General features: G+C 39.0%; 1 protein-coding gene and 1 long non-coding RNA gene across 2 annotated transcripts in view; one reads left to right on the forward strand and one right to left on the reverse strand.

Moving 5' to 3' along the window:
* The window catches only part of LOC109188368 (putative late blight resistance protein homolog R1A-4), a 98,457-nt gene extending 81,854 nt beyond the window's left edge, over positions 1-16,603 (reverse strand). The window contains exons 1-8 of the mRNA XM_019339017.1: positions 16,500-16,603; positions 12,489-16,136; positions 12,286-12,342; positions 11,634-11,796; positions 11,437-11,517; positions 10,344-10,588; positions 9,938-10,059; positions 9,554-9,711 (exon numbers count right to left, since the gene is read on the reverse strand). Of these exons, the coding sequence (XP_019194562.1) occupies positions 11,689-11,796; positions 12,286-12,342; positions 12,489-16,136; positions 16,500-16,589 (3,903 nt within the window). The 5' untranslated portion in view covers positions 16,590-16,603 and the 3' untranslated portion in view covers positions 9,554-9,711; positions 9,938-10,059; positions 10,344-10,588; positions 11,437-11,517; positions 11,634-11,688. The remainder of the gene's footprint in view (positions 1-9,553; positions 9,712-9,937; positions 10,060-10,343; positions 10,589-11,436; positions 11,518-11,633; positions 11,797-12,285; positions 12,343-12,488; positions 16,137-16,499) is intronic.
* Positions 8,742-9,640, forward strand: LOC109188404. The gene is made up of 3 exons (XR_002055408.1): positions 8,742-8,909; positions 8,966-9,230; positions 9,564-9,640. It is a non-coding gene; the product is annotated as an uncharacterized LOC109188404 (long non-coding RNA).
* Positions 16,604-24,235: the final 7,632 nt, after the last annotated feature.

The following is a 24,235-nucleotide window of genomic DNA, read 5'->3' on the forward strand; positions in this document are numbered from 1 at the left end:
TAAGTATGATGACATGACAGAGATAATGTCAGCGCCACATAAGCTATTGTCCTTAATTGTTTTACTTTTAAAAGTACAAAACAATTTAGGCTATGATTGGTAAAATAGTTAGTCTATCAGCTAATTTTAACTTATTTGACCATATTGCTCCCCACAATATTATTAACAAACCATATTGCTCCCCACAATTTATTTCTAAATCCCAATATTATTAGCAAAACATATTACTCCCCACAATTTATTTCTAATGGGACCATGTTAGGAATTTCATAAATAACATTATTTTAAGTGTTATTATATTGCCAAAAGCATGCATTTTTATACGTGTTGCTCTTTTCTATAAAGGTTTTTTTTTATTCATTTGGTAAGAATCAATAATAAAAATCTAGGGATGATGGATGTGCCCCTAAAGTCACAGAGCTCTAGAATTTAGGCCACCTAACCCATAAATCCACCACTCACAAAGAAGTATATTAAACATAAACAACCAATTTCAGTAGACAAGTACAAATGTATGTAGCCACACCTGATGAGAACTGATTGTATTATATTTTCTGAACTTGATTATAATGAGATCAGATGATCTGAATATATATAATAGAGAGTCACAGTGTGACAATGATAAGAAGTAGAGAGTCACAGTGTGACAAGGATAAGAAGTTCTAAACAGACTCATATACATAGAGTCCTAATACTACCCCTCAAGCACAGTGTATACTAGTAACTTGTAGCTTGTCCCTTAAGGAAGAAAATCTAGGTCCAGGCAGAGCTTTGGTGAAGATATCAGCAAGTTGATCCTTTGTGGAGATGAAGTTGACTTGGATATCGCCTGAAGCTACTCGATCACGAACAAAATGATAATCAATCTCCACATGCTTGGTGCGCGCATGAAAGATTGGATTGGCACTCATATATGTAGCTCCTAGATTATCACACCATAATTTTGGAATGGAAATACCCGGAATCTGTATCTCACGCAATAATGACATAATCCATAGAACCTCAGCACAAACATCTGCAAGAGCTTTGTATTCAGCCTCAGTGGATGACCTGGCAACAGTTCTCTGTTTCTTGCAAACCCATGATATAAGATTACTCCCCAAGAAAACAGCAAAATCACTCGTGGATTTTCGATCGTCAGGACAACCAGCCCAATCAAAATCAGAGAAAGCATGAATGTCTCTAGATGAGCACCGTCGTATGCGTAAACCATGATCAACTGTTCCCTTAACATACCTGAATACCCGTTTGAGCTGCTCCTAGTGTGATATGGTGGGAGCATGCATATGCTGGCATAACTGATTAACTGCAAAGGATAGGTTAGGTCGTGTGACAGTGAGATATTGCAGTGCTCCAGCTAGACTTCTGTACTGTGTGGGATCATCATATAGATCTGAATTGAAGGGGACAGTTTTCGAGACAGAGATAGGTGTAGAAAGGGGTTTGCATTCAGACATTCCAGCCCGTTTTAAAATATCATTCATATACCGTTGTTGAGATAAAATAATCCCATTATCACTCTTAACTGTTTCAATACCCAGAAAAAAATTTGGTTCACCAAGATCTCTGATTTTGAATGTAGCAGACAGTTTGGACAAGAGCTGAGACATAATACCCTGATCACTTCCCATTACAAGAATGTCATCCACGTACACCAATAGATAAACCAAAGCAGAGTCTTTAGAGTAATAGAACAGAGAGACATCTGTCTTGGATGCTTGAAAGCCAACCGATAGTAAGAACGTATGTAGTCGATTAAACCAAGCTCTGGGAGCTTGTTTTAACCCATACAGAGATCTTTTTAACAAACAAACATGATTCGGGAAGTTAGCATCAATATAACCAGGGGGTTGCTTCATATAAACTGTTTCAGCCAGATTACCATTCAGAAAAGCATTATGAACATCTAGCTGTTTGATAGACCACCCAGATGATAAAGCTAGAGATAGAAGGAGTCTTACAGTCGTAGGCTTTACCACTGGACTAAAAGTGTCGAAGAAGTCCTGACCTCGAACCTGATTAAAACTTTTCGCAACCAGCCTGGCTTTATGCCTTTCAATAGCACCATCAGCCTTTCTCTTCGTACGAAACACCCATTTACAGCCAATAATATTCATACCTACAGTGGGTGGAACTAGAGACCATGTGTGGTTATGCAGGAGAGCATTGAATTCTTGGTCCATGGCTTCACGCCACTCAGGATATTTGACAGCTTGAGAGTAACATGTGGGTTCCGTGGGATGCACTTGAGCTGCTAGAGCAAAAAGAGGAGCATCCGCGTTGCTGCGAGTGGCCATAGAGTGAATACGGACATTGGGCCTGATGGACCGCCCACGTAGACGGCCTCACCGGCGAGCAACAGGCTCCACAGGATCACTCGACGAGGCAGCCTGTCCGGGATCCACGGCTGGTTCGAATGAAGCAGGTAGCGGCGGTTCTGGCAGCTCATCATTGGACACGGCAGGAATAGGTGTGCTGTAACTGAGAACAGATTCCGCCCAAGGTCCAGAAAACGGAGTAGATAGATCCTGCAAAGAAGTTTTAGTAGCAAAGGGGAAAACTTCTTCATCAAATCTGACATGCCTGCATGTGTAAATCTTATTAGTATGTAAGTCCATGCATCTGTACCCCCTAAAGGACTCAGGATAACCTAGGAAGACACATGGAGAAGACCTGTATGACATCTTATGACGATTATATGGTCGAAGATGAGGGTAGCATAAACACCCAAAGACACGAAGAAAAAGATAGGAAGGAGGGGATTTATGTAACAGGAGATGAGGACTAGAGTTATTTAATACAGAAGATGGCATTCTGTTAATTAAATAGACAGCAATCTCAAAGGCAAAATCCCAAAATTTCAAAGGAACAGAGGCATGAGCTAGAAGAGCCAGACCAGTTTCAACAATGTGACGATGTTTTCGTTTAACACGACCATTCTGTTCATGTGTATAGGCACAGGATTGTCTATGTTGAATTCCCAATTGAACAAACAAAGAATGTAACTTTTTGTACTCAGCACCTAAATCAGACTGAATGGCCTTTATTTTGCAATTAAAGGACCGTTCAACAAGAGTACGAAATTTATCAAAGATGACATAAAGATCAGACTTTAATTTCATAGGGAAGAACCATGTATAACGGGAATAGTCATCCACAAAGATCACAAAATAACGGAAGCCAGAAGTAGATAAAGTGGGTGCAGGACCCCAAATGTCTGTGTAAATAAGATCTAGGACTTGAGAACTAGAGGAAGCAACACGGGGGAGGGGAAAACGGGTAGATTTGCCTAATTGACATGCATTGCATAAAGAATTATGACAACGAATATTATCACGAGACCCACTAACCAAACAAGAACGAAGTATATGGCTAAGAACACGGTTATGAGGATGACTCAGACGATTGTGCCAAGTGGAAGCCGAGGCACGAGCGGAAATAAACGCTGACGGAGACGAACTAGGTAATGAAAGTGTGTATAGTCCCCCCGAACTATTGCCCCAAAGAAGTATTTCCTTGGTATTGATATCTTTCACAACAAAAAAGGAGGGGTGAAACTCAAAAAAGACTTTATTATCGGATGCAAACTTCTGAACAGATAATAAAGAATTAGACAAACGCGGAACGTGAAGTATATCAGACAATGTAAATGATCTAGAAGGGGTATTAAAAGAGGCATGGCCAACATGACTAATAGATAAACCCATACCGTCACCGACACGTAAAGTGTCATTACCAGTGTACTTCTCCGATGTAGAAAGGGCAGCGATGTTCGGAGTTGCATGATTTGTGGCTCCAGTGTCTGGAACCCAAGTATGAGAATTTGACGAGGTTTTAGCAACTAAACCATTCTGAAACACCAAATTAGCCTGAGAACCCGGAGCCCCTGAATATCGCCGAAAACAGTTGACTCCCGTGTGACCGAAACTTTTGCAAATTTGACACGGATCATTATAGCGCCAAAAACAATTGGCTCCCGTGTGACCAAAACGTTTACAAATTTGACACGGATCATCATAGCGCCAAAAACAATTGGCTCCCGTGTGACCAAAACGTTTACAAATTTGACACGGATCATCATAGCGCCAAAAACAATTGACTCCTGTGTGGCCGAAACCTTTATAGATTTGACACGGATCATCGAAGCCACGTTGCTGACCTCCACGGTAATTAAGGTTGCCATTGCAACGCTGCATCTTCTTGATTTTATGAATCACAAAAACCCTAGCTAACTGATACCAGATGAGAACTGATTGTATTATATTTTTTGAACTTGATTACAATGAGATCAGATGATCTGAATATATATAATAGAGAGTCACAGTGTGACAATGATACGAAGTAGAGAGTCACAATGTGACAAGGATAAGAAGTTCTAAACAGACTCATATACATAAAGTCCTAATACACCTACTACTTGTTTATGGAGAAACATCTTCGTCTTAAACTCCTATTTGGTCCACTTTCATTAGATCAAATGGCAAAAAGCAATCAAGGATAAACACGAATCAAAATACTATTAAAAAAAAAAAAAAAAAAAAAAATAAAGAAAGAAGACAAATAGCATAGGTTATATCCTTAATCTTCCTGGTAGGTATAAAAAATCTATCATTAATTTTTGAGTAACAGGAGAAACTTAAAATCACTTTTTTTTTTTTGTGTGAACAAAAAGTGTAAACATGTATTAATTGAGGGATTGAAAGGCTTGGCAGGTGGAGAATAAAACCACCCGTCAATTAGGCGGAAGCAAAATATGTGAGAAACCAAAGAAAAATTGAATAGAAAGAATATATTATAATGAAATATTGCAATAGATTGACTCTCTGTACTTTATACTTCACCATATATTAACTATGCAAGGATCCTATATTTATAAGAACATGGGGATTAAATCATTCCTAATAGGAATAGAAAATTAAGCACACTCCTACTAGGATTCAACAGGATTTATTCAGAGCACTGCGTGGTCTAACCAAAAAAAGTGTAAACATGTATGAAATGAAATATTAGTTATAGGGGAACTTCTTGCAAGTAAGCATATATATCTACAAAGACTCAAAAGTAAAGAGTATTTAGATAGCCAAAAAAATCTAGATAATCATGAATAGAAATTTTTCTACAACATAGCACACCAATCTGCAAACAAAAACTTAATTGCAAATTAAAATAGAAAACAAACCTAGATGTAAACTCATATCATCATCTCATATAGCTAGGCACCATGATAAACTTGCCTGCTACTTTACAGCCACCAACACAAATCCTTTAAAAACCATCAATATTAGTTAACTCAAGCATACTAGCAAGTGGGGATTTCACCAATGACAGGAAGCTCCTAAGCTTGTGTCTCAACTCTCAACACCATCTATTAGCATATTTTTGATATTCTGCAATAACATCTTGACCAAATTAAAGATAGTAGCATACTATTCAGCTATCCATTGCCTTGAGAATAGTATATTCACAAAACCAGGTGTGATCATACTGCATCTTTCGATTATTTGGTTGGGATTGAGCAAGTTTATGCTTAATGCCCTACAAATGAGAAATATTTGGCTGTCAATTCCAAGAATAGCTTTTGAATGAGAAACCAGAAAACTAGTCATGTTTTATTATATATATATAGATCAAATAGTATGTTAGTTGCAATATGTCTTTGCATAAGTACCACTTTTCAAACAACAGTAAATTCACCTGTGAGCTCTGTCAAGTCATCTTCTACATGTGGATACAGTAGTAATTCCTCATAATCAAGTCCCATGATTTTGATCTATAGAAAAATAAGACAACGAAATAAGATCAGAGAAAGAAATAGTAAAAGCTTTTATAAAGAAAATATAAAATTAAGAATGAATTGAAGCATGTTGTACTATACGTAGCTTCTAACCTCAAACGTAACATTCTTCATCGTAATGGATGCAGCGGCCTTTCCCAATCCACAACCACAAGTGACATTATATATTGGGCTCTAAGTCATCTTTAATCGCCTGCAAATGAGAAACTATTTGTCTGTGTGTCAAAGGTAAAATACAAATTGAAGCAATATCAGTCAAGTATAATTTCTCTATTAAAAAACTTTCCGATCCATTCTCTCTGTTGTGGAAAAGCATGCTTATTCTGCAGGCTCTACAACCTCTATAAAGAACACAATTTTTCTGCAAGCCATTTCATACAATGCATTATCTGCAGTCTAGAGCATTCAGTTGCTTAAAATAAAATGGTAAAAAAAATTACCTGAGGACTAACTTTAGGATTTGAGAGCGATGTTTTTTGAAACCAGGATGGCTGTCAAATATTTGATTTGATGCCTTAAAAAATGCCTGAAATGGATGTAATCAATCTCACGATGCACCTATAGTCTATAGAATTCAATTGCTTAAAACAAAATGGTTAAAACCTCACCTGAAGAATGACTACAGGATCTAAAGCCCTTTGTTTGAATCACATATAGTATGATCAGAGATGTCTAGAGCATTCAATTAGCCTTGCAAATCATTATCAATATTATGGCAGAGACAGAACAAAATAAACATCATTAGTTAACTCTTGCGACAAAAATGTGGAATTGCCTCCACATCCCGGCAACATCATTAGTTAACTCAAGCATACTGGCAAAGGTTTCATCAATGACAGTACATCATAAATTACCAACATACATTGATCTCCTTCACAATGTTAGGAGAAGAAAAACTGACCATTGTCCATTTGACAGGAAGCCACAACTCTCAATTATGGGGGATTGAGGAAGTTTATCCTTAATGCCTTGCAAATGAGAAACATTTGGCTGTCAAAGAATATCAAATGCATTTTTTTTGAAAAAGAACCCATAAAACTAGTCATGTTTTATAATAGATCATAAAGTATGTTGGATATAATTGGCAGACATGAGATGTGTATCCGTGTACATACCATATTTCTAATCATTCACTGCAAACACCAAGTCATCTTCTACGCACTCTTCTATTTGTGGTTCATCATATTCACAGGCCCCTGGTTTTTTATCTATGAAAATAATGCAAAATGGAGAAAACGAAATGAGATCAGAAATAATAATAATAATAATAATAATAATAATAATAATAATAATAATAATAATAATAATAATAATAACCACAACCTAAGTTGGTAAAGAAAGTTAGCATTCTTATGGAATAGAAAAGAAATAGATCATATGATGTAGCTTCTAACCTAAAAAATGTAGTTCCCCAATTCAACTTGCTAATCTAGAATCTGCTTAGCAAAAGCCACAATGGAAGGGCCACATTACACCAATCCAACTTAACTACCTGTTTATAGTGAAAAGAATGCAACAAAAACATCATCATCATAGAAACAACTTGCAGAGTTGTTAGCAACTTTATGTAGATGTGTAAGTTTTGTAGGATAATTTCATAAGGCGATTCTAAACTTCTCCATTTTTTATTTCATACTGTTAGTTGTTGACAAACTGACTACACCATATATTATATTGTCCATTTGGTAGGGCTCTTCAGCCTATGTTAGTTTCAATACCATCTATACCATATATATTTTGGAAACTCTGCAATAGCATCTTACATTCACAAGCTAGGAACCCATCCACAACTCTCAATTATGTGAGATTGACCAAGTTTACCCTTCATGCCCTGCCTGCAAATATAATCATCCACAAACATTTATTTGTTTGTCAAAGAATATCAAATATAAAATAGAAGGCGTGTAAAAAGTTGCCACAAAACAACACGTGGACCGTAGTCTCTTATCGGGTGACGTAGAGATTCGAACCCATGACCTTTGGTCTGGCTCTGATACCAAATTGAAGCATGTGCTCTATCTCAACTAAAAGACTCGGGTGACGTAGAGATTTGAACCCAACCCATGACCTTTGGTCTGGCTCTGATACCAAATTGAAGCATGTGTTCTATCTCAACTAAAAGAGACTCGGGTGACGTAGAGATTTGAACCCAACCCATGACCTTTGGTCTGGCTCTGATACCAAATTGAAGCATGTGTTCTATCTCAACTAAAAGACTAAGCTGATGCTCAACACCACACCATGCGAACCGAGCCCGGCGGCGCGTGGGGTTCCCCTTTCTCTCCCTCCAAATATTTCAAATGCTCTAAAGACTAAAAAGGTTGGTATTTAAAAAGAGGGAAAATAACTCCAAGGAAAGCAATGTGGGACAAAGGTTGAAAGGCAACTACACTTTATTGGATGCTAACTCCAACAATATTTACCGTGAGGCGAACCAGGTGGCTGATGAGCTAGCTGCATTTAGCATATGTTGGTCTTACCCTTCTTTGTTTTTTGGTTTGTTATCATTGCTGGCTTCAGTGCAAAGTGTTTTTCTATACGATTACAGGGGGCCTGCTGCCCCTCGTTTGATTAATCAATAAAATTGATTCTTTTCCAAAAAATAAAAAATAAAAAAATAAGACCAGACAAGTTTTCAAAATTATATTATACGTAGTACTTGATTAGCTAGCCTTGCAAATCAATAACAACCTGCAGGCACAGACACAACAAAATAACCAATCAATTCTTCTTACCAGCCTCGATCTACATCTGATCTCCAATAACTTGAGAGCACTATCAGGCAGCAGCTTCATTCCCAGTTTAGAAACTTTCCAGCAAGGCATTAAATTAGCACACCAATCTGCAAAAGCATGCATATTAAAATAAAGAATGAATATAATCGCTCGCAGCAAATTAAAACAGAAAAGAAACAGACGTGTAAATGTCAAAATCGGTCGATCATATAGCTAGGCAACACGCATGCATGCCACAACCACCAACATGATTTCTTTGAAAAACATCAACATTATTAGTTAACTTGAGCATATATACTGGCAAGTGCTTCACCAATGACGACGGTACATCACCTACAAATGACCAACTTGCAGTGCATCCATCTCCTTTTCAATGTTCGGTGAGGATTGGATAAACTCACCACACTATCATATTGTCCATTTGATATGGTCGCAGGTGAGGATAAACTGACTACACCATTTATTTTTTATTCAATGCATGCATGGTCGCCGGTACCAATCTCATGAAGAAGTTTTTAGAATTACACTTAGCCTAGCAAATCAATACCAATTATCCAAAGGTAGAACGAAATAAACAAACAACTCCTCTTACCTCTAGATCTTCAATACTTGAGCACTTGCAGCTTCCCATTTCCTTGAGACCTTGACAATACTATAGTGACAAAACCAAGTACAGCAATAATTGGCAGAAATGTATCTGTGTACATATACATGAATTTATGTTATTGAATTTGTCCATAGTGTCATCCTTCAAATTCTTACATCAAAAACCATTTCAATCAGTAATGGATATCATGTACTCTACTTTCTCTTCACCATATCCCTATCTATAACTTTTGCAGATTTAAAGAATCACATAAAACTCCTAACAGAAATAGGAACCTATTTGATATGTGATTAGCACCATATTTATTTAAGAATACAATTTTTCTGCAAGCTAAGCTAATTCAAGAATACAATGCATCTATAGTTTAAAGCATTCTAACTTAAAATAAAATGATATGGATTAAAAAAAGAACATCACCTGAAAACAGACTACAGGATTTGAAAGCAGGAGCCCATGTATCATTTGTAACAACAGTACGTTAACAGTAATTCACTCCAAGAGGGTATGTCTTCTTTTGCAGACACTTGTGTATCTGTACTCTGTGATTCATCATATATAGTGCCCGGGATTTTGACCTATGAAAAAGCAATGTAGATCGAAAACGAAATGAGATCAGAAAAATAAATAATAACTGATTTTGTAAAGAAAGTCATCGTTGAATAGAAAAGAAATACAGAGTAAAAAATCAAGCACATAATAGTCAAAACTGTGTGAGTAAAAACTTAGCTAATGACAGGAATTTGCAAACACTTTTAATGGCAATCCTGAATGTTGTTGAGTATTTACTGCACATAAAAATACCTTCTTTCTGAGCTTTTCCTACACAAGCTATGCAAATCACTATGCATTCTTCAAGTCTTGATTTTTCCATTAAAACTTTGTTTGTCAATCAAGAGCAATTATCATTTGTAACCTTCAATTATCTCAACAAGGCAGCAACACCATTTCATTTCATTTGGCATGCAGGTACGAAGACAAATGAAGCCTGACACATACCATTTTAATTCACTGTGAGCCAGACCAATTCAAGTCGCCTAGTACAGACTCTTCTACCTGTGATCCATCATATTCAGGGATTTCGATCTATGAAAAAATAGTGCAAAATAGAGAAAACAAAATGAGATCAAAAAAAAAAAAAAAGAAAAAAAAGAAATAATAACAAGTTTGTAAAGAAAGTTAGCATCCATATGGAATAGCAAAGAATTACATAATTGAGAATGGATCACATGTTGTAGCGTCTAACCTCAAAATTGCAATTTCCCATTTCAACTTGCCAGTCTCAAATCTGCTTAGCAAAAGCAACAACAGAAGGGCCACACTGATCCAACTTAATTGACGGCAGGCTAAAAATTTCTATTAAACACTAAAGCAACTCTTCCATACTTTTCCATAGAAGCCGTTCTCCAAGTCACTGGTAAACCTTTTCAAACTCTCCTCACTACCCTGTTTACACTGAAAAGGATGCAAGAAACACATTATCATTAAAACAAATTGCAGAGTTCTTAGCAACTGTAGAGGTGTAAGTTTTGTGAGATAATTTCATTCTGTGATTCTAGAGAAATACAGCTTCCCCATTTTTTATTCCATACTTTAGTTGTTGGAAAATTGAACATTTAGTCCATTTATCCTAGGTATTTTTCCTAACTGAAATAGTAATCCTATTTTATCTTCGAATTAATAGAATATAATTAGTAGTTGATGAATGAGGTTCAATAGTTATGAAATTAAAGTACAAAGAAACATCAGCCTAATAAAATTTCTTTGTTAACAAACTTTTCATACTCTGTTGGGGATAGGCATGCTTATTTTGCTGGTTCTGCAACCTCTTTGAAGAATACAATTTTTGCAAGTAATTTCAAGAACATGATGCATCTATAGTCTAGAGCATTCAGTAACTTGAAAGATGTTATGGAATATATATTTGATATATGAAATCTCTATAGATTAGGCAGTCTTAGGGATTTAGGTAGGAAGGCATATAGGAAACTTGTTTCCTATTCGTAGTCTTCTAGCATCTATTTATAGGACTTTGTATTTTCTTTTCTATAAGACAGTTTGAGACAATATACGACAGCACATTAGAAAAAATCACTTGAAAACTAACTACAGGATTTGAAAGCGCTCTCTTAGAAACCAAGATCACCATAAAATCTTTGATTTAATACCTTACAGAATTCATGAAACAGATGTTATGAATCTCATGAAGAAGGTTTTAGAATTATACTTAGCCTTGCAAATCAATATTAATTAGCCAAGTTTAGACAGAACATATCCTTCTATTAGAAAGCAATTCCCCATACCTCTAGATCTTCAATACTTGAGACTAGCAGCTTCCTAGATTGACAATTTTTCAAAATGGCATTAAATTAGCATATACCAATCTGCAAACGCATATTTGTACTTGGGATTAATTGCAAAACATAATATAAACAGAAACAGAGATGTGAAGTAGTATATTAATCATCCCATATAGGCACCAGATGAAATATGAATTTACCTGCTTGGCACCCAGTCACCAACATGATTTCTTCAAAAAGACGAAACATCAAACATTAGATCTGTTTCACTATGTTTGGTGATAAAACGTCAATCACTGTGTTTTTGACGGAAAGCTCTTGAGCCCATGTTTTAGTACCATCTATTACCAACTTCTGGATACTCTGCAATAGTAATCATGCATAATGACGTCGTAGTAAGTTTATTGCATTCATGAGGAATCATTAACTTTTAACCATAGAAAGTAACTACATGAGCTATTTAATCGCATTGACAAGTGACAACACTACAGTGACAAAACCAGGTTAAGCAATACTGCATCTTTCAATTACGTTATTGAATTAGATCATAGTGTCATTTTGACTGCACATTTCCAGAGCTGAGGTCCAAGGAAACAACCAAATTAAACCATCAATATATCTGTACAAGTAAGCAATACATTCCCATCCCCACCCCTGATGTTCTTTCAGGTTATAACTTGGTCATGGAATGATATTATTCTAAATTATAAATAAGAATTTATATTTTGTATATAAAACTATACAAGCCTGATTCGAAATGCAAAAATTACACAATTGAAAAATCAGCACTTGCAACCTAACACATACCATTTTCTAACAGTTATATCCTAGATGCTGCACAAGTCGTCTTACATAGACACTTCTATGTGTATTCTGTGATTCATCATATTTCGGGTCCAAAATTTTGATCTGTGAAAAATAATGCAGAAAACAAAATGAGATCAGAAAAATAAAATAGTAACTGATTTTGTAAAAAATAAAAAAATAAAATAAATATAATCAGCATTGAATAGAAAGAAATAAAAATTAAGAATGAAACTGCTTTAGCTTCTAACCTCAAGATCCTTGGATCTTCTCTTCTGTTGTAACTGCATGGCAGAAGCAACAAGGGAAGAGTGACACCCCTTCAACTCAATTGACTCCAACTTACCTGTAAAATCCTTTGGCATCTGTTCCAAACAATTACAAGATCTTAAGACTAAGCGTCGCAGCTCCCTAAAGTGATCACGGAAGTTAGCTACCAACTGCTTGAGTTCTTTAGCTTCAAGGAGCAAGAATATTAATTGACGAAATCCTCCTTCAGCTACTTCCCATACTGTTCCATGGAAGGCATTTTCCAACTTGAGCACCTTAAGCTGGGGTAGCATGGCAATTACATTTAAATCCCTCTCAGAAATATTAGTCCCACTCAACTTCAACTTCTTCAGTCCTGAAGGATACATACACTGTTCTGGAAGGGCTGCATTGCAACCAATAGAAACTGAAATGCTAAGCTTCTCAACCGCTTTCAAATAGTCAAAATGATCCAAAATAATAGGATTGCTGCAACATCCTCCAATGTGACTGGGCTCTATGTCATCCTTCAGCAAAATTTTCAGATTTTTTATCTTAGGGAACTTGCTGTACAGCTGTCTTCTGCAATGAAGTGGTCTCAACACCCAAGATAATGTTTGTAAATTCGTTTTATTTGCACTTGGAGGATCTACCATATATGAATTGCCAAGTTCGAGATGCCTTAAGTTTGGTGGTTTCCAAATACTAGATGGCAAATGGACTGTTGGTGCTCCATTACCGGAAACAACAAGTGTCTCTAAATTTGGATTATTTGACACTACATGATCCAGATCCTCAAACCATTGCGTTATGGATAGGTATCTCAGAAAAACTAAACCTCCTAACTGCACTGGCACTCTTTGAAGTGATAAAGAAGTATCAAAAGCCAAAACTCTCAACAGCTTAGGAGGAACAAACATTTCAAGATTTTCATGAAAGAAGAAAATGGAGCGAGGGATGTTTATACCAAAGAGCACATAATAGTCAAAACTGTGGGAGTAAAAACTTAGCCAACGACAGGAATTTGCGAATGCTTTTATTGGCAATCCTGAATGTTGTTGAGTATTTACTGCACATAAAATACCTCCTTTCTGAGCTTCTCCTACGCAGAAGCTATGTAAGGCACTGTGCGTTCTACAAGTCTTGATTTTGCCGTTACAACTTCGATCTTCAATTAAGAGAAGGCTTCTATCAATAAGCTCTTGTAAGTACTCATAAGCTTGATCTTCTAACTCATGTTTCAATGGCTCCACAAATCCCTCAGCAATCCACAACCTTATAAGCATTTTAACCAGAATTTTTTTACGTTTTGGGAAGACTCCAAAGTATAGAAAGCAAACTTTCAAATGATGTGGCAACATATTGTAACTAACACTAAGTGCATTGCGATCTAGAAGTCCCAATGACTCTAATTCCTTTTCAATCTTTTTCCACCCTTGTTGTATGTTGTTGCATTTAGATAAACGCTTTGCAACTTCAACAATTAATTGTGGTAATCCATCACATTTCTCCACAACACGGTTCCTAATTTTTTCAAACTTAGGGGCCAAGTGCTCTTCAATAGAAAGGATATTACAAAATAGTTCCCAGCTTTCTTTTGGATCTAGCAAAGTCATGTTATGGATATACTTGTGTCGGTAGTTATATCGGTTGAGGTGACTAGTGGTTAGTAATATGCAACTTCCACGATAGTAATCAGGAAGGCACTGTATGATGTCAGTCCAAGCTTGCTTGCTTAAAATGTTGTCCAAAACAATTAAATACCTCCAACGACGTAAGCATTCACGTACCTGCATTTCTAGTTCATCTGGAGTGCCTCTCTTTTTAATTACATTTCGCTCTGCTGGCGTAATTGACTGAAGAAGGTCGCTTAGCATTCGGCTCTTATCGTAGTCTTGAGGTATAGTAACCCAACCTCTTACATCAAAATGTGATGCAACTGATGGATCTTCATAGACATTTTTTGCTACAGTAGTCTTTCCAATACCCACCATTCCAACAATTGAGATTACCTTTAGTTCTTCAGAACTAAATAGTTGGTCCTTTATCACTCTACAATCATGGTGACGACCAACCATTCTGCCCCCATGCATTAGAAGGCCATGCGAGGATCCATCAGACTCAACATTCGCAGACCTGGAGGCATGTTTTAACCAAGTATTGGAAGGTTGAGTTTCATTTGTGTCATCAACTTCATTGCTTCTACTGTTGATTATCATCAACAACTCTGCTGCGCTTTCTGCTGCTTCTTGCATGGTGTGATGGAGTTCCTGGGAAACTTTTTCTTCATACTCTGTGTCTTTGGCCTGAAGAAAATTGTACAGTTGTATTTTGATGTCATCTTTAGCTTTGAGTGTAAAGTCTTTGATTTTAGTTTCCAAATATTTCATTGTAGCACCTCCACCATTTGATTCCTTCTGCAGAAAGACTTGCAAAGAAAAGAGCTTTCCCAATAAATTAGATTTGATTCCTGCTTTATCATGAGGAGACTTCAGGAAAGATTTCGTTTCTACTTCAGCATATAGAAACTCTTCAATTGTTCCCATGAGACTACTTAAAGCAACACAAGCTATCTCTACCTCAGTTTTACACTCTTTTTCACTGTTGATACTCATTAACAACTCTGCTACAGTTTCAGCTGCTTCTTGCAAGGTTTGATTTAGCTGGGAAGCTTGTTCTTGATATTCAGTGTCATGCTTGGCCTGAACTAAATTTTGTACTTGTGTTTCAATGTCATCTGCTACCTTGATTACAAAGCATATGATTTCAGTTTCCAAATCATTGATTGTAGCACCACCACCACCACCACTAGACTCCTTCTGTAGCAAGTAGTCTTGCAAAGAAGAAAGGTTTTGGAAGAAAGATATCATTGCTGCTTCATCATCAAGAGGCACTATAGGGGTGGAATGCAAAAAGTCATAATAAAATTTTGTCATGAAAGTATTTAATCTCAGAAAGACTTGCAGAGAAGAATGTTCCAATAAAGTGGATTTGATTCCACAAGTCATCACCCTATTTCTCTCATGCTGTTCTTCTTCGTGGATAATCTTCAACAACTTTGCTGCAATTTCAGCTGCTTCTTGCAAGGTTTGATGGAGTCTCTGGGAAGCTTTTCTTTCACGCTCAGCAGGTTTCCCTACAACTAATGTTTTTAGCTGTATTTCGATGTCATTTACAGCTTTGAGTGTAAAGCTTCTGATTATGATTGCAGCACCATCATTGGATTTCATCTGCATTAAGCAGACTTGCAGAGAATAAAGGTTTGCTAAGAAATATATCATTGTTGCTTTATCACGAACATACACTGGTGGGTAGGTTTGCAAATAGTAATACTTAAATTTTGCAATGAGAATAGTTAAAGCAGCACTAGCCATCTCTCTATCACTTACATACGACACTCTTTCCCCGGTTAGAATCTTCAACAGATCTGTTGCATTTTTTGCAGCTTCACGCAAAGTTTGACCGAGTTGATGGGGATCATTTTCTCGATACACGATGGCATCTTCTGTTTCGAGTGCAAAGTCTCTGATTTTGATTTCCAAATCTCTGAGTGCACCACCATCATCACCACTGGGTTTCTTCTTCTTCTGGAGAAAGGCTTGGAAAGAAGAAAGGTTTGCAAGGAAAGATATGATTTGTGATCGATCATGGAGAGACCGTCTCTCCAAAAGGTGTTCTTGTAGATATGGAAGATGAATGGTTGAGATGACAGAAGTTAAAGCATTACAAGTCACCTCCCTCTCTCTCTCACGCAGTTCCTCTTTGTCGGAAATCTCTGCCGCAATTTCGGCAGCTTCTTGCAAGGTTTGACAGAGTTCCTGGGAAGCTTCTTCCTCATGCTCCGTGTCTTTGGCTAGAAGAAAGTTGCTAAGTTGTATTTCGATGTCATCTTCAACTTTGAGGGCAAAGTCTCTGATTTGGAATTCCAAATCTTTCAATGCATCACTGGATTCCTTCTGGAGAATGACTTTCCAAGAAGAAAAGGTTGCAAACAAAGACTTGATTGGTGCTCCATCACGGAGAGACTCCCTCACCCTCGAGGTGGGTTTCAGAAATTCAAGCTCAATGGTGGAAATGAGAGAAGTTAAAGCAACACAAGCCATCTAATCTGATCTCTCTCTTGGTTTGTTTCTTCAATTCTTAGCTTGAAAGGAATTTGTAAGTCTTATTACTTTTCCTATTTTATGCATCTTCTGCCCATACCACCCTTTACACCCGCCAGGACGTTGACTATTTATGGATAGTCATGTGAAAATTGAGTTTGGGAAGTGCGGTTGTACTGAGAAACGCATTTCCCAAACTCGAATGGAAGTTTTTTATTTTTGGAAGCAATTGTATTTGGAAAATGCATTTGACGTATAAACACTAAATGCGGCTTACGTATTTTGCTAAGGGGCTTTATTTACATTTTGAAAACGGGATTCTAGTATATTATGTGAAAACGTATTTTTCAAATACGGATCTCGATGTCCGACGACCACAATCCGCAGTAGGAAAATGTGTTTCTCATATAATACGAGAAAAGCATCTCTCAAATGCGAATATTCTTGCCGGAGTCCAGCGTTCCTTCACGCATGTCAGTTTTTCACTCCTTTCACTAATTACAGCGGCAGGTTCTTTCTAAATCAAAATAAATGGGGTCTTTTGAGTGTTCTATTTATCAACCGCATGAAAAATGCGGGGTAATTTACGCATGTCGGCGGACTTGCATTTTCAACTATACGCAAGTCAGATATGCGTCTCGTTACCCAAAAGTCCACAACCAAGCACTTTGAGAACAAGAAATATTTGTGTATTTAACCAGACAATATGAAGTTGAATTTGAGAACAATATTCAAAATAAAATAAGAAACTCAGAGATGTTTGTTGTATATCAAACTATATAAAGGTAAAGATAAGACAACATTTAGTCACGAATTACAAATTTTGCTTGTAATTTGTGGTTATATTTTTCAATGCGCATGTAATTTCGATATGACATTTCATTATGATATACAGGTATTTAAACATAATATTTGTGAATAAATAATTCATGTAGTACAAAAACTCAGAAGTCAAAACTTGATAATTATATAAATGTATATGATTACACTTTTCATTTTCGGAAATTACAAATGTACGATACATCAATTTTTTGAGCAAAAGCTCTAAATGGAATAAGATAAATAAACGAAAAAATATGAATCCGAGTGCCGTATTTCTTTTTATGTTTTTACTATAAAACGTGAGCCGGTCTTCGAACTCAAATCCAAATATATTTATGCAAACTGATCGGGCACATCCGCTTGATGCCTTGCACGAGCAAACTGTCAAGAAAATAGGAAGTCTGAAGGATTAGACTTTGAATTCCCTAGAGCCAAACTCATGCCTCACACGAGTGCAACCCTAGTCCGATTTGCATAAAGTTCGGCCACCAACCTCCCCTTTTTGATATTGTCCTTCCCTGAAGATTATTTACACCTCCGAGGAAAGAAACACAATGAACAGGAAGGGAGCAACCAAGCCCAAAGGTGCAACCCAATGACAAGTCACCAAGAGAAATCTGATCCGGAACCCAACCGTGGTCGCTCCAAGTACACTGCAAGGATACCCGCCACCAGAACCACGGTCGCTTCCTCTTCCTAATGAATCAGCATTTCCATCTCTTGGATTGAAAATACATTCGCGAGATTTAATTGAAAGTCATTAACATTGCTATCACTTCCATAACACGGTGATAAAAACTTTGAAATTTTAGAAAGTTGAAAAAAAAAAAACGAAGTTGCCATATTGGAAATGAGATAAATAAAATATGTAATTAAGGGATACAATATGCTCTGTTTAAATTTACGAATGCAAATGGGCATATTTATAATCGAAGTTGTATAATACATCCAAAAAAAATTAATTTTCTCTTATACATATATGGGCTGTCAGCCCATGTGATACCTAACAGCCCATATGGGTTATCAGAGTATCCCTACTAGTAGATCTTTCCAAGTTTTTGGTACAGTGAAGAACTCATGCTCAAGTTCAACACTGATATGGGGGTGATTTTTTTTGCAAAAGCTTTCGCTATTAAGACTAGTATTAGGATTCTTGTATTTGAGTCATAGTATGACTCTCTATTCTAGTTTCCATATGATTCCTCTTGTATATATATTCCCCTTACATGTATATTGTATTTACAGTTCATAATATACAGTTTCCTATAGTTCTCATATGGTATCAGTTAAGCTAGGGATTTTTCCTCTATTCCAATGGCTGACGAATCTGTTAACTCCTCCAAACGGACCGTTTCTAATGCAGCTATCATGTCTTCTGCTAGCTCTGTTGTTTCTTCGCTTTCTACTGCTTATCACTTTATCAGTATTAAGCTTACCCATAAAAATTATCTATTTTGGAGAACTCAAGTCATTCCGTTTCTTGATGGGCATGGTCTCATGCCATTTGTAGATGGATCTCATCTCAGTCCGGCGTCCTTCCTCCCCGCCGTCGACGGTGCCTCGCCGGCCCCAAATCCCAAGCATGCCACGTGGTTTCGGCATGATCGGGCTCTTATGTCTATGTTGAACTCTTCTCTCAATGAAGAAGTTATGCACCTCGCCGTTGGACGTCGTACGTCACGAGAGGTTTGGGAGTCAATTGAACAGTCTTTGGCTTCTGCATCTCGCACCCGCTCATTAAATCTCCTTGGCCAACTCCAGTCTCTGAGCCAGGGAGATTCCACGGTTGCTGACTATATTGGCCGTGCTCGTGTTATTTTGGAGGATTTTTCTTTGGCTGGTAGGCTGGTCGGGTTAGACGAGATGAATCTTTATGTGTTTCGGGGTTTATGGCCAGAGTTTCAAAATCTAACCGCTTCTCTCTCTGTTCGCGGTACCGTAACCCTAGGCGGAGAAAATTTTAATTTTGGTCCACTGACTATTGGAGTTGTGTTAATTGCAACACTTGACTTTCAAAAATGTTAATTTAGTACCTTGACTATGCAATTTTTATCAATTTTGGTCACGCCGGCCAAATTGCCGACCAAATCTCACTGGAAAATTTTAATAAGTCAAATAATGAGGGTATTTTAGTCATTTTACTCATCTTTTCTTTATTCTCCGGTGAGCTTCTCCATTTCCGGCGACGATTTTAATTTTCTTCTCCATCTTCAGGAAGTCAAGGCTATCCTTAGCTACGACGGAAGCAACCGCGATTGGGTGGTTTTCAGCCGAGGGCTGGAGGAGATGACCAAAGGGGAAGGCAAAAACGTGATGCAAGTCCTCAGGAACTTCGAAAACTGGAAGCACGAAGTCACCAACATGACCGCGTTTATTCCGGAGCTGGACAGGAAGCTCCGTGGGCTCCACACTAAGCACCACTGCACTCGCATGGTTGTGCCCGGCCGCCGTCGGACACTTCCCGGAGACCGTGGCTTGTGTCGAGTGCGGTCGCACCATGGAGAAGTTCTTCATGTACAGCTGCTGCCTTGACGACTACGAGTAGATGGAGGGATCGAAATATGTGCTTGAATTGGCTTAGTGGAAGTACATCCATCTGAATTTCACTTTCTATAGAATAAAGGAGAAGAAAATTAAAATCGTCGCCGGAAATGGAAAAGCTCACAGGAAAAGAAAGAAAAGATGAGTAAAATGACTAAAATACCCTCATTATTTGACTTATTAAATTTTTTCCGATGAGATTTGGCCGGCAATTTGGGCGGCGTGACCAAAATTGATAAAAATTGCATAGTCAAGGTACTAAATTAATATTTTTGAAAGTCAAGTGTTGCAATTATGAATTAACACAACTCCAATAGTCAGTGGACCAAAATTGAAATTTTCTCCCCTAGGCGAGCTGGTCGACTTTCTTGGTGCTCAGGAGTTCATCCGTGGTACGGCCCCTGGAGCTCCACCAGTAGCCTTCGCCGTCCAGCGAGGCGGGCAGACTCGCTGTGGAAGCCGCGGTGGCCAGCGTGGAGGTGGCGGCAGCAGGTCACAATCTGGCCGTTGTGGACAGCATGGACGCGACGGTAATGGCGGACCGCCGGTCTTTCAGATCTATGGTCATACGGGGCACTCAGCTTTGGCTTGTTATAATCGTTATGATCCTCCTAGGGATGGCAACGGGGCGGGACTATACTCCCCGTCTGTAACATCCCCGATTTTCACGACAATTTAAAAACTTAAATTCATAAGGCAAGGTAACTAACATGTAGCATAAACTTAAACATCAGCGGAAGACTTTACTTAATAACGGGAAAAACGGGAAGTGATATGCCACATCCACCTCAATGCGGATGCAAATGCTAGTCTAAACAAAATTACTAATCATATCCATACAGACCATGGCTCACAGGCCCAAAACACTAACTAAACAGTCAAAAGGGAGCTACACTATCTAACAACAGCTAGCGTGCACTCCAAAGGCTACTCAAGACCTGTAAAGCAACATAGAGAAAGGGGACGACGTCCGGTTAGCGAACATTGTTGGTAACCCATCAATACGTGTTAAATAGCATATATAGATAGTATAAAACAAAACCATTTTCGAAACGGAATACAGTATATATCAGTTCAAACGTCATAGAGAGAAATCAACTGCAAAGACTCTTTTTCACTCTCAAAGGAAACAAGGGAAATCAACATCCCACGACAACAACAAGACAAGAACAACAACAGTAAACAAATACAACTCGAGGCGTATTCTACTGATCACAAAGTAGAATACCACTCGACATACTCATCAGAAAAAAATAGACATTCACACATTCAAACTAGCATGCTTATCAAACGGGTAAACAAAACATAGTTCCGTAGAACATACAAGACTCATCATGGTCCAACGAATCACAAAGTTGAACACTTAGCACGATTCAAGACTCCAAATCCTACATGGATTCCTAACATACCGTTCTAGACGTACGAAACATCAAGAAGACACTCAAAAAGCCCAATAAAACAACATCGGGAGGTCAAACATCAATTACCGAGTCAAAAGAATCACGGGGAACAAATCCCCAGGCAACATCCACATTGTACCCCGCGGGTGGGGCCACGAGTGGGCCTCCACCCGTGGTTCGACGAATCCTGGTGGACACCGGGAGCAGCGTCAACATCTTGTATCTGGAGATCTTCACCAAGATGGGCCTAGCACGGGAGCAGTTGTCCCCAGTTAAGACGCCCCGGCTGGCTTCACGGGAGACTCTATAGAGGCTGAAGGGTCCATTACCTTGCCAGTCGAGGTCGGCAGTTATCCCAATGTATAAAAGTTGGATATGAAGTTTATCGTGGTTGATTTAGCCTGCTCCCACAACGCCATTCTCGGACGACCCGGCCTGGAGGACTTGGGGGCGTTGATCTCCATCGAGCATTTGTGTATGAAGTTTCACACGCCGCCGACTGGAGTGGGCATAGCACGTTGTGACCAAAGAGTCGCCCGCGAGTGTTATTTGCAGGCCTACCGAGGAATGGAAAAGTGAGAAATAAGAGTGCATGAAATCTCTGAGCGGACCACGAAGAAGACAATGATGCCCCGTCCTGAACCGGCCGTGGAATTAGAAGAAATAGAAATCGATCTGGTCCGACCGGAGAGGCGAGTAAGAATCGGAGTCGGCCTCGGGGAGGAAGTGCGGGCAGAAATTATACGCGTGCTCCGAGAGAATCATCTAGTCTTCGCCTGGGGGCCGGAAGATATGCCAGGAGTGGACCGTTCCATCATCTCTCAACCGACTCGCGATAGATCCCGGCCACCGGCCCGTGATCCAGAAAAAGCGATACCTAGCCAGCGACCGAAGAGAGTTCGTGAAAAAGGAAGTCAGCACGTTGTTGGCCGCCGGTCACATCCAAGAGGTAAAGTATCCAGATTGGTTGGCCAACGTGGTGCTAGTGCCAAAGCCGACTGCTTGGAGAATGTGCGTGGATTACATCGATCTCAATAAGGCATGTCCGAAAGATCCTTTTCCTCTACCTAGGATCGACCAGCTGGTCGACGAGACCGCAGGGTCGGCCCTGTTGAACTTTATGGATGCCTTCCGAGGCTATCATCAGATTTACATGCACAAAGTTGATGAGGAAAAAACAGCCTTTATCACCCCTGACGGTGTGTACTGCTACCAGGTGATGCCCTTCGGGCTCAAGAACGCGGGGGCTACCTACACCCGAATGGTCGCTCGACTATTCCAAGGTTTGTTGGGGAAGTCTATGGCGGCGTATGTCGATGATATGTTAGTCAAAAGCCTGGAAGAGTCGGGTCATGCCCAAGACCTGGCCAAGTGCTTTCAGGTAATGCTTAAGTATAACCTGCGGCTTAATCCCAAAAAGTGCGCCTTTGCCGTACAGTGAGGGAAATTTTTGGGATACATGGTAACGAAGAGGTGTATTGAGCAGAACCCCGAGAAGGTCCAAGCTATCATGGATATGCAACCCCCCAACACCATCAAGGACCTACAAAGACTGACCGGCCAACTGGCCGCTCTAAGCCGATTCCTTAGCAAGGCGGCGGACAAGACTTTGCCTTTCTTCGAGGCCATGAAGAAGAAAGAAGGCTTCACGTGGACCGCCGAGTACCAGGAATCCTTTGAAGAGTTGAAAAGGTATCTTTCTACACCTCCTGTGATATCCACCCCTTAGGTCGGCGAACCTTTGTACCTGTACCTGGCGACATCACCCAAGGCTGTCAGTTCGGTGCTCGTCCGAGAAGAAGAGCGGGTCCAGCATCCGGTTTATTACGTGAGCCGATCCCTGAAGTGCGCCGAAACTCGCTACACACCCCTAGAAAAGGGGGTGTACACGTTGGTGGTTACGGTACGGAAGCTGGCACCTTACTTTCAGGCGCATACCGTCCGAGTCCTGATGGACCAATCCCTGGGAAGCGTGCTGCGAAACCCCACGTCCTCAGGACGACTCGTTAAAGGGCTGTAGAGCTGACCCAATACGGAATTGAGTACCAACCCCGCCCTTCGATCAAAGGGCAGGCGTTAGCCGATTTCCTAGTCGAGTGCACAATGGGTGAAGTTGCCTATTTGAAAATCGAGCATGACATTATATTTTGAATACTTCACGATATTTTATACATGATTTAGAAGCATGTTATAGAGCATTTTGGCATTTCACATATGTCATGTTTCAAAAAAATGCATAAGGGGCCAACGTGAGCCCGAGTATTATTTTCAAAGATCATGAGCATGTGTATAGCATTCTTTGATGCATTTGAGAAGTAGTAAAGTTGTTGCATGCATAAGAGTGATGCATGAGAGATATATGTATGTATTATCTATATTGGTGAGGTTTTGGAGGACCCATTTGGACTGTGTCCTCTCGGATGATTGTTATGGACATTGCGGTCCTAGTACATGTAACGCGGCGTATTCCCACTTTACGAGGTTGGAAACTACCCGTCAGGCTTGGAATCCTGGTAGGGGGTGTGCACACTGAAAGTTCGATACCTGATTCCACAGCGCGTGAACCACGAGATTGGTTCCGTAGACAGTAGGAGATATTGGGTCGGACTTACGCCATTCCCGATGGGGCAATTCACGCTACGGTGAAACCCTAAGCCGTCTACGAGTGAAAAGAGAAAGATATCGAGTCAATAGAGACTCAAGAGAAAGAAAGCGAGTCAAGAGAGACTCAAGAGAAAGAAATAAAGTCAAGAGAGACTCAAGAGAAAGAAAGCGAGTCAAGAGAGACTCAAGAGAAAGAAAGCGAGTCTAGAGAGATGTGAACAAAGAAAATTGAATAAAATATTTTAATATTCAAATTTCTGTTTACATGTCAAGTATCAA

This window comes from Ipomoea nil, unplaced genomic scaffold (genome assembly GCF_001879475.1).
Source record: "Ipomoea nil cultivar Tokyo-kokei standard unplaced genomic scaffold, Asagao_1.1 scaffold0193, whole genome shotgun sequence".
Lineage (NCBI taxonomy): Eukaryota > Viridiplantae > Streptophyta > Magnoliopsida > Solanales > Convolvulaceae > Ipomoea > Ipomoea nil.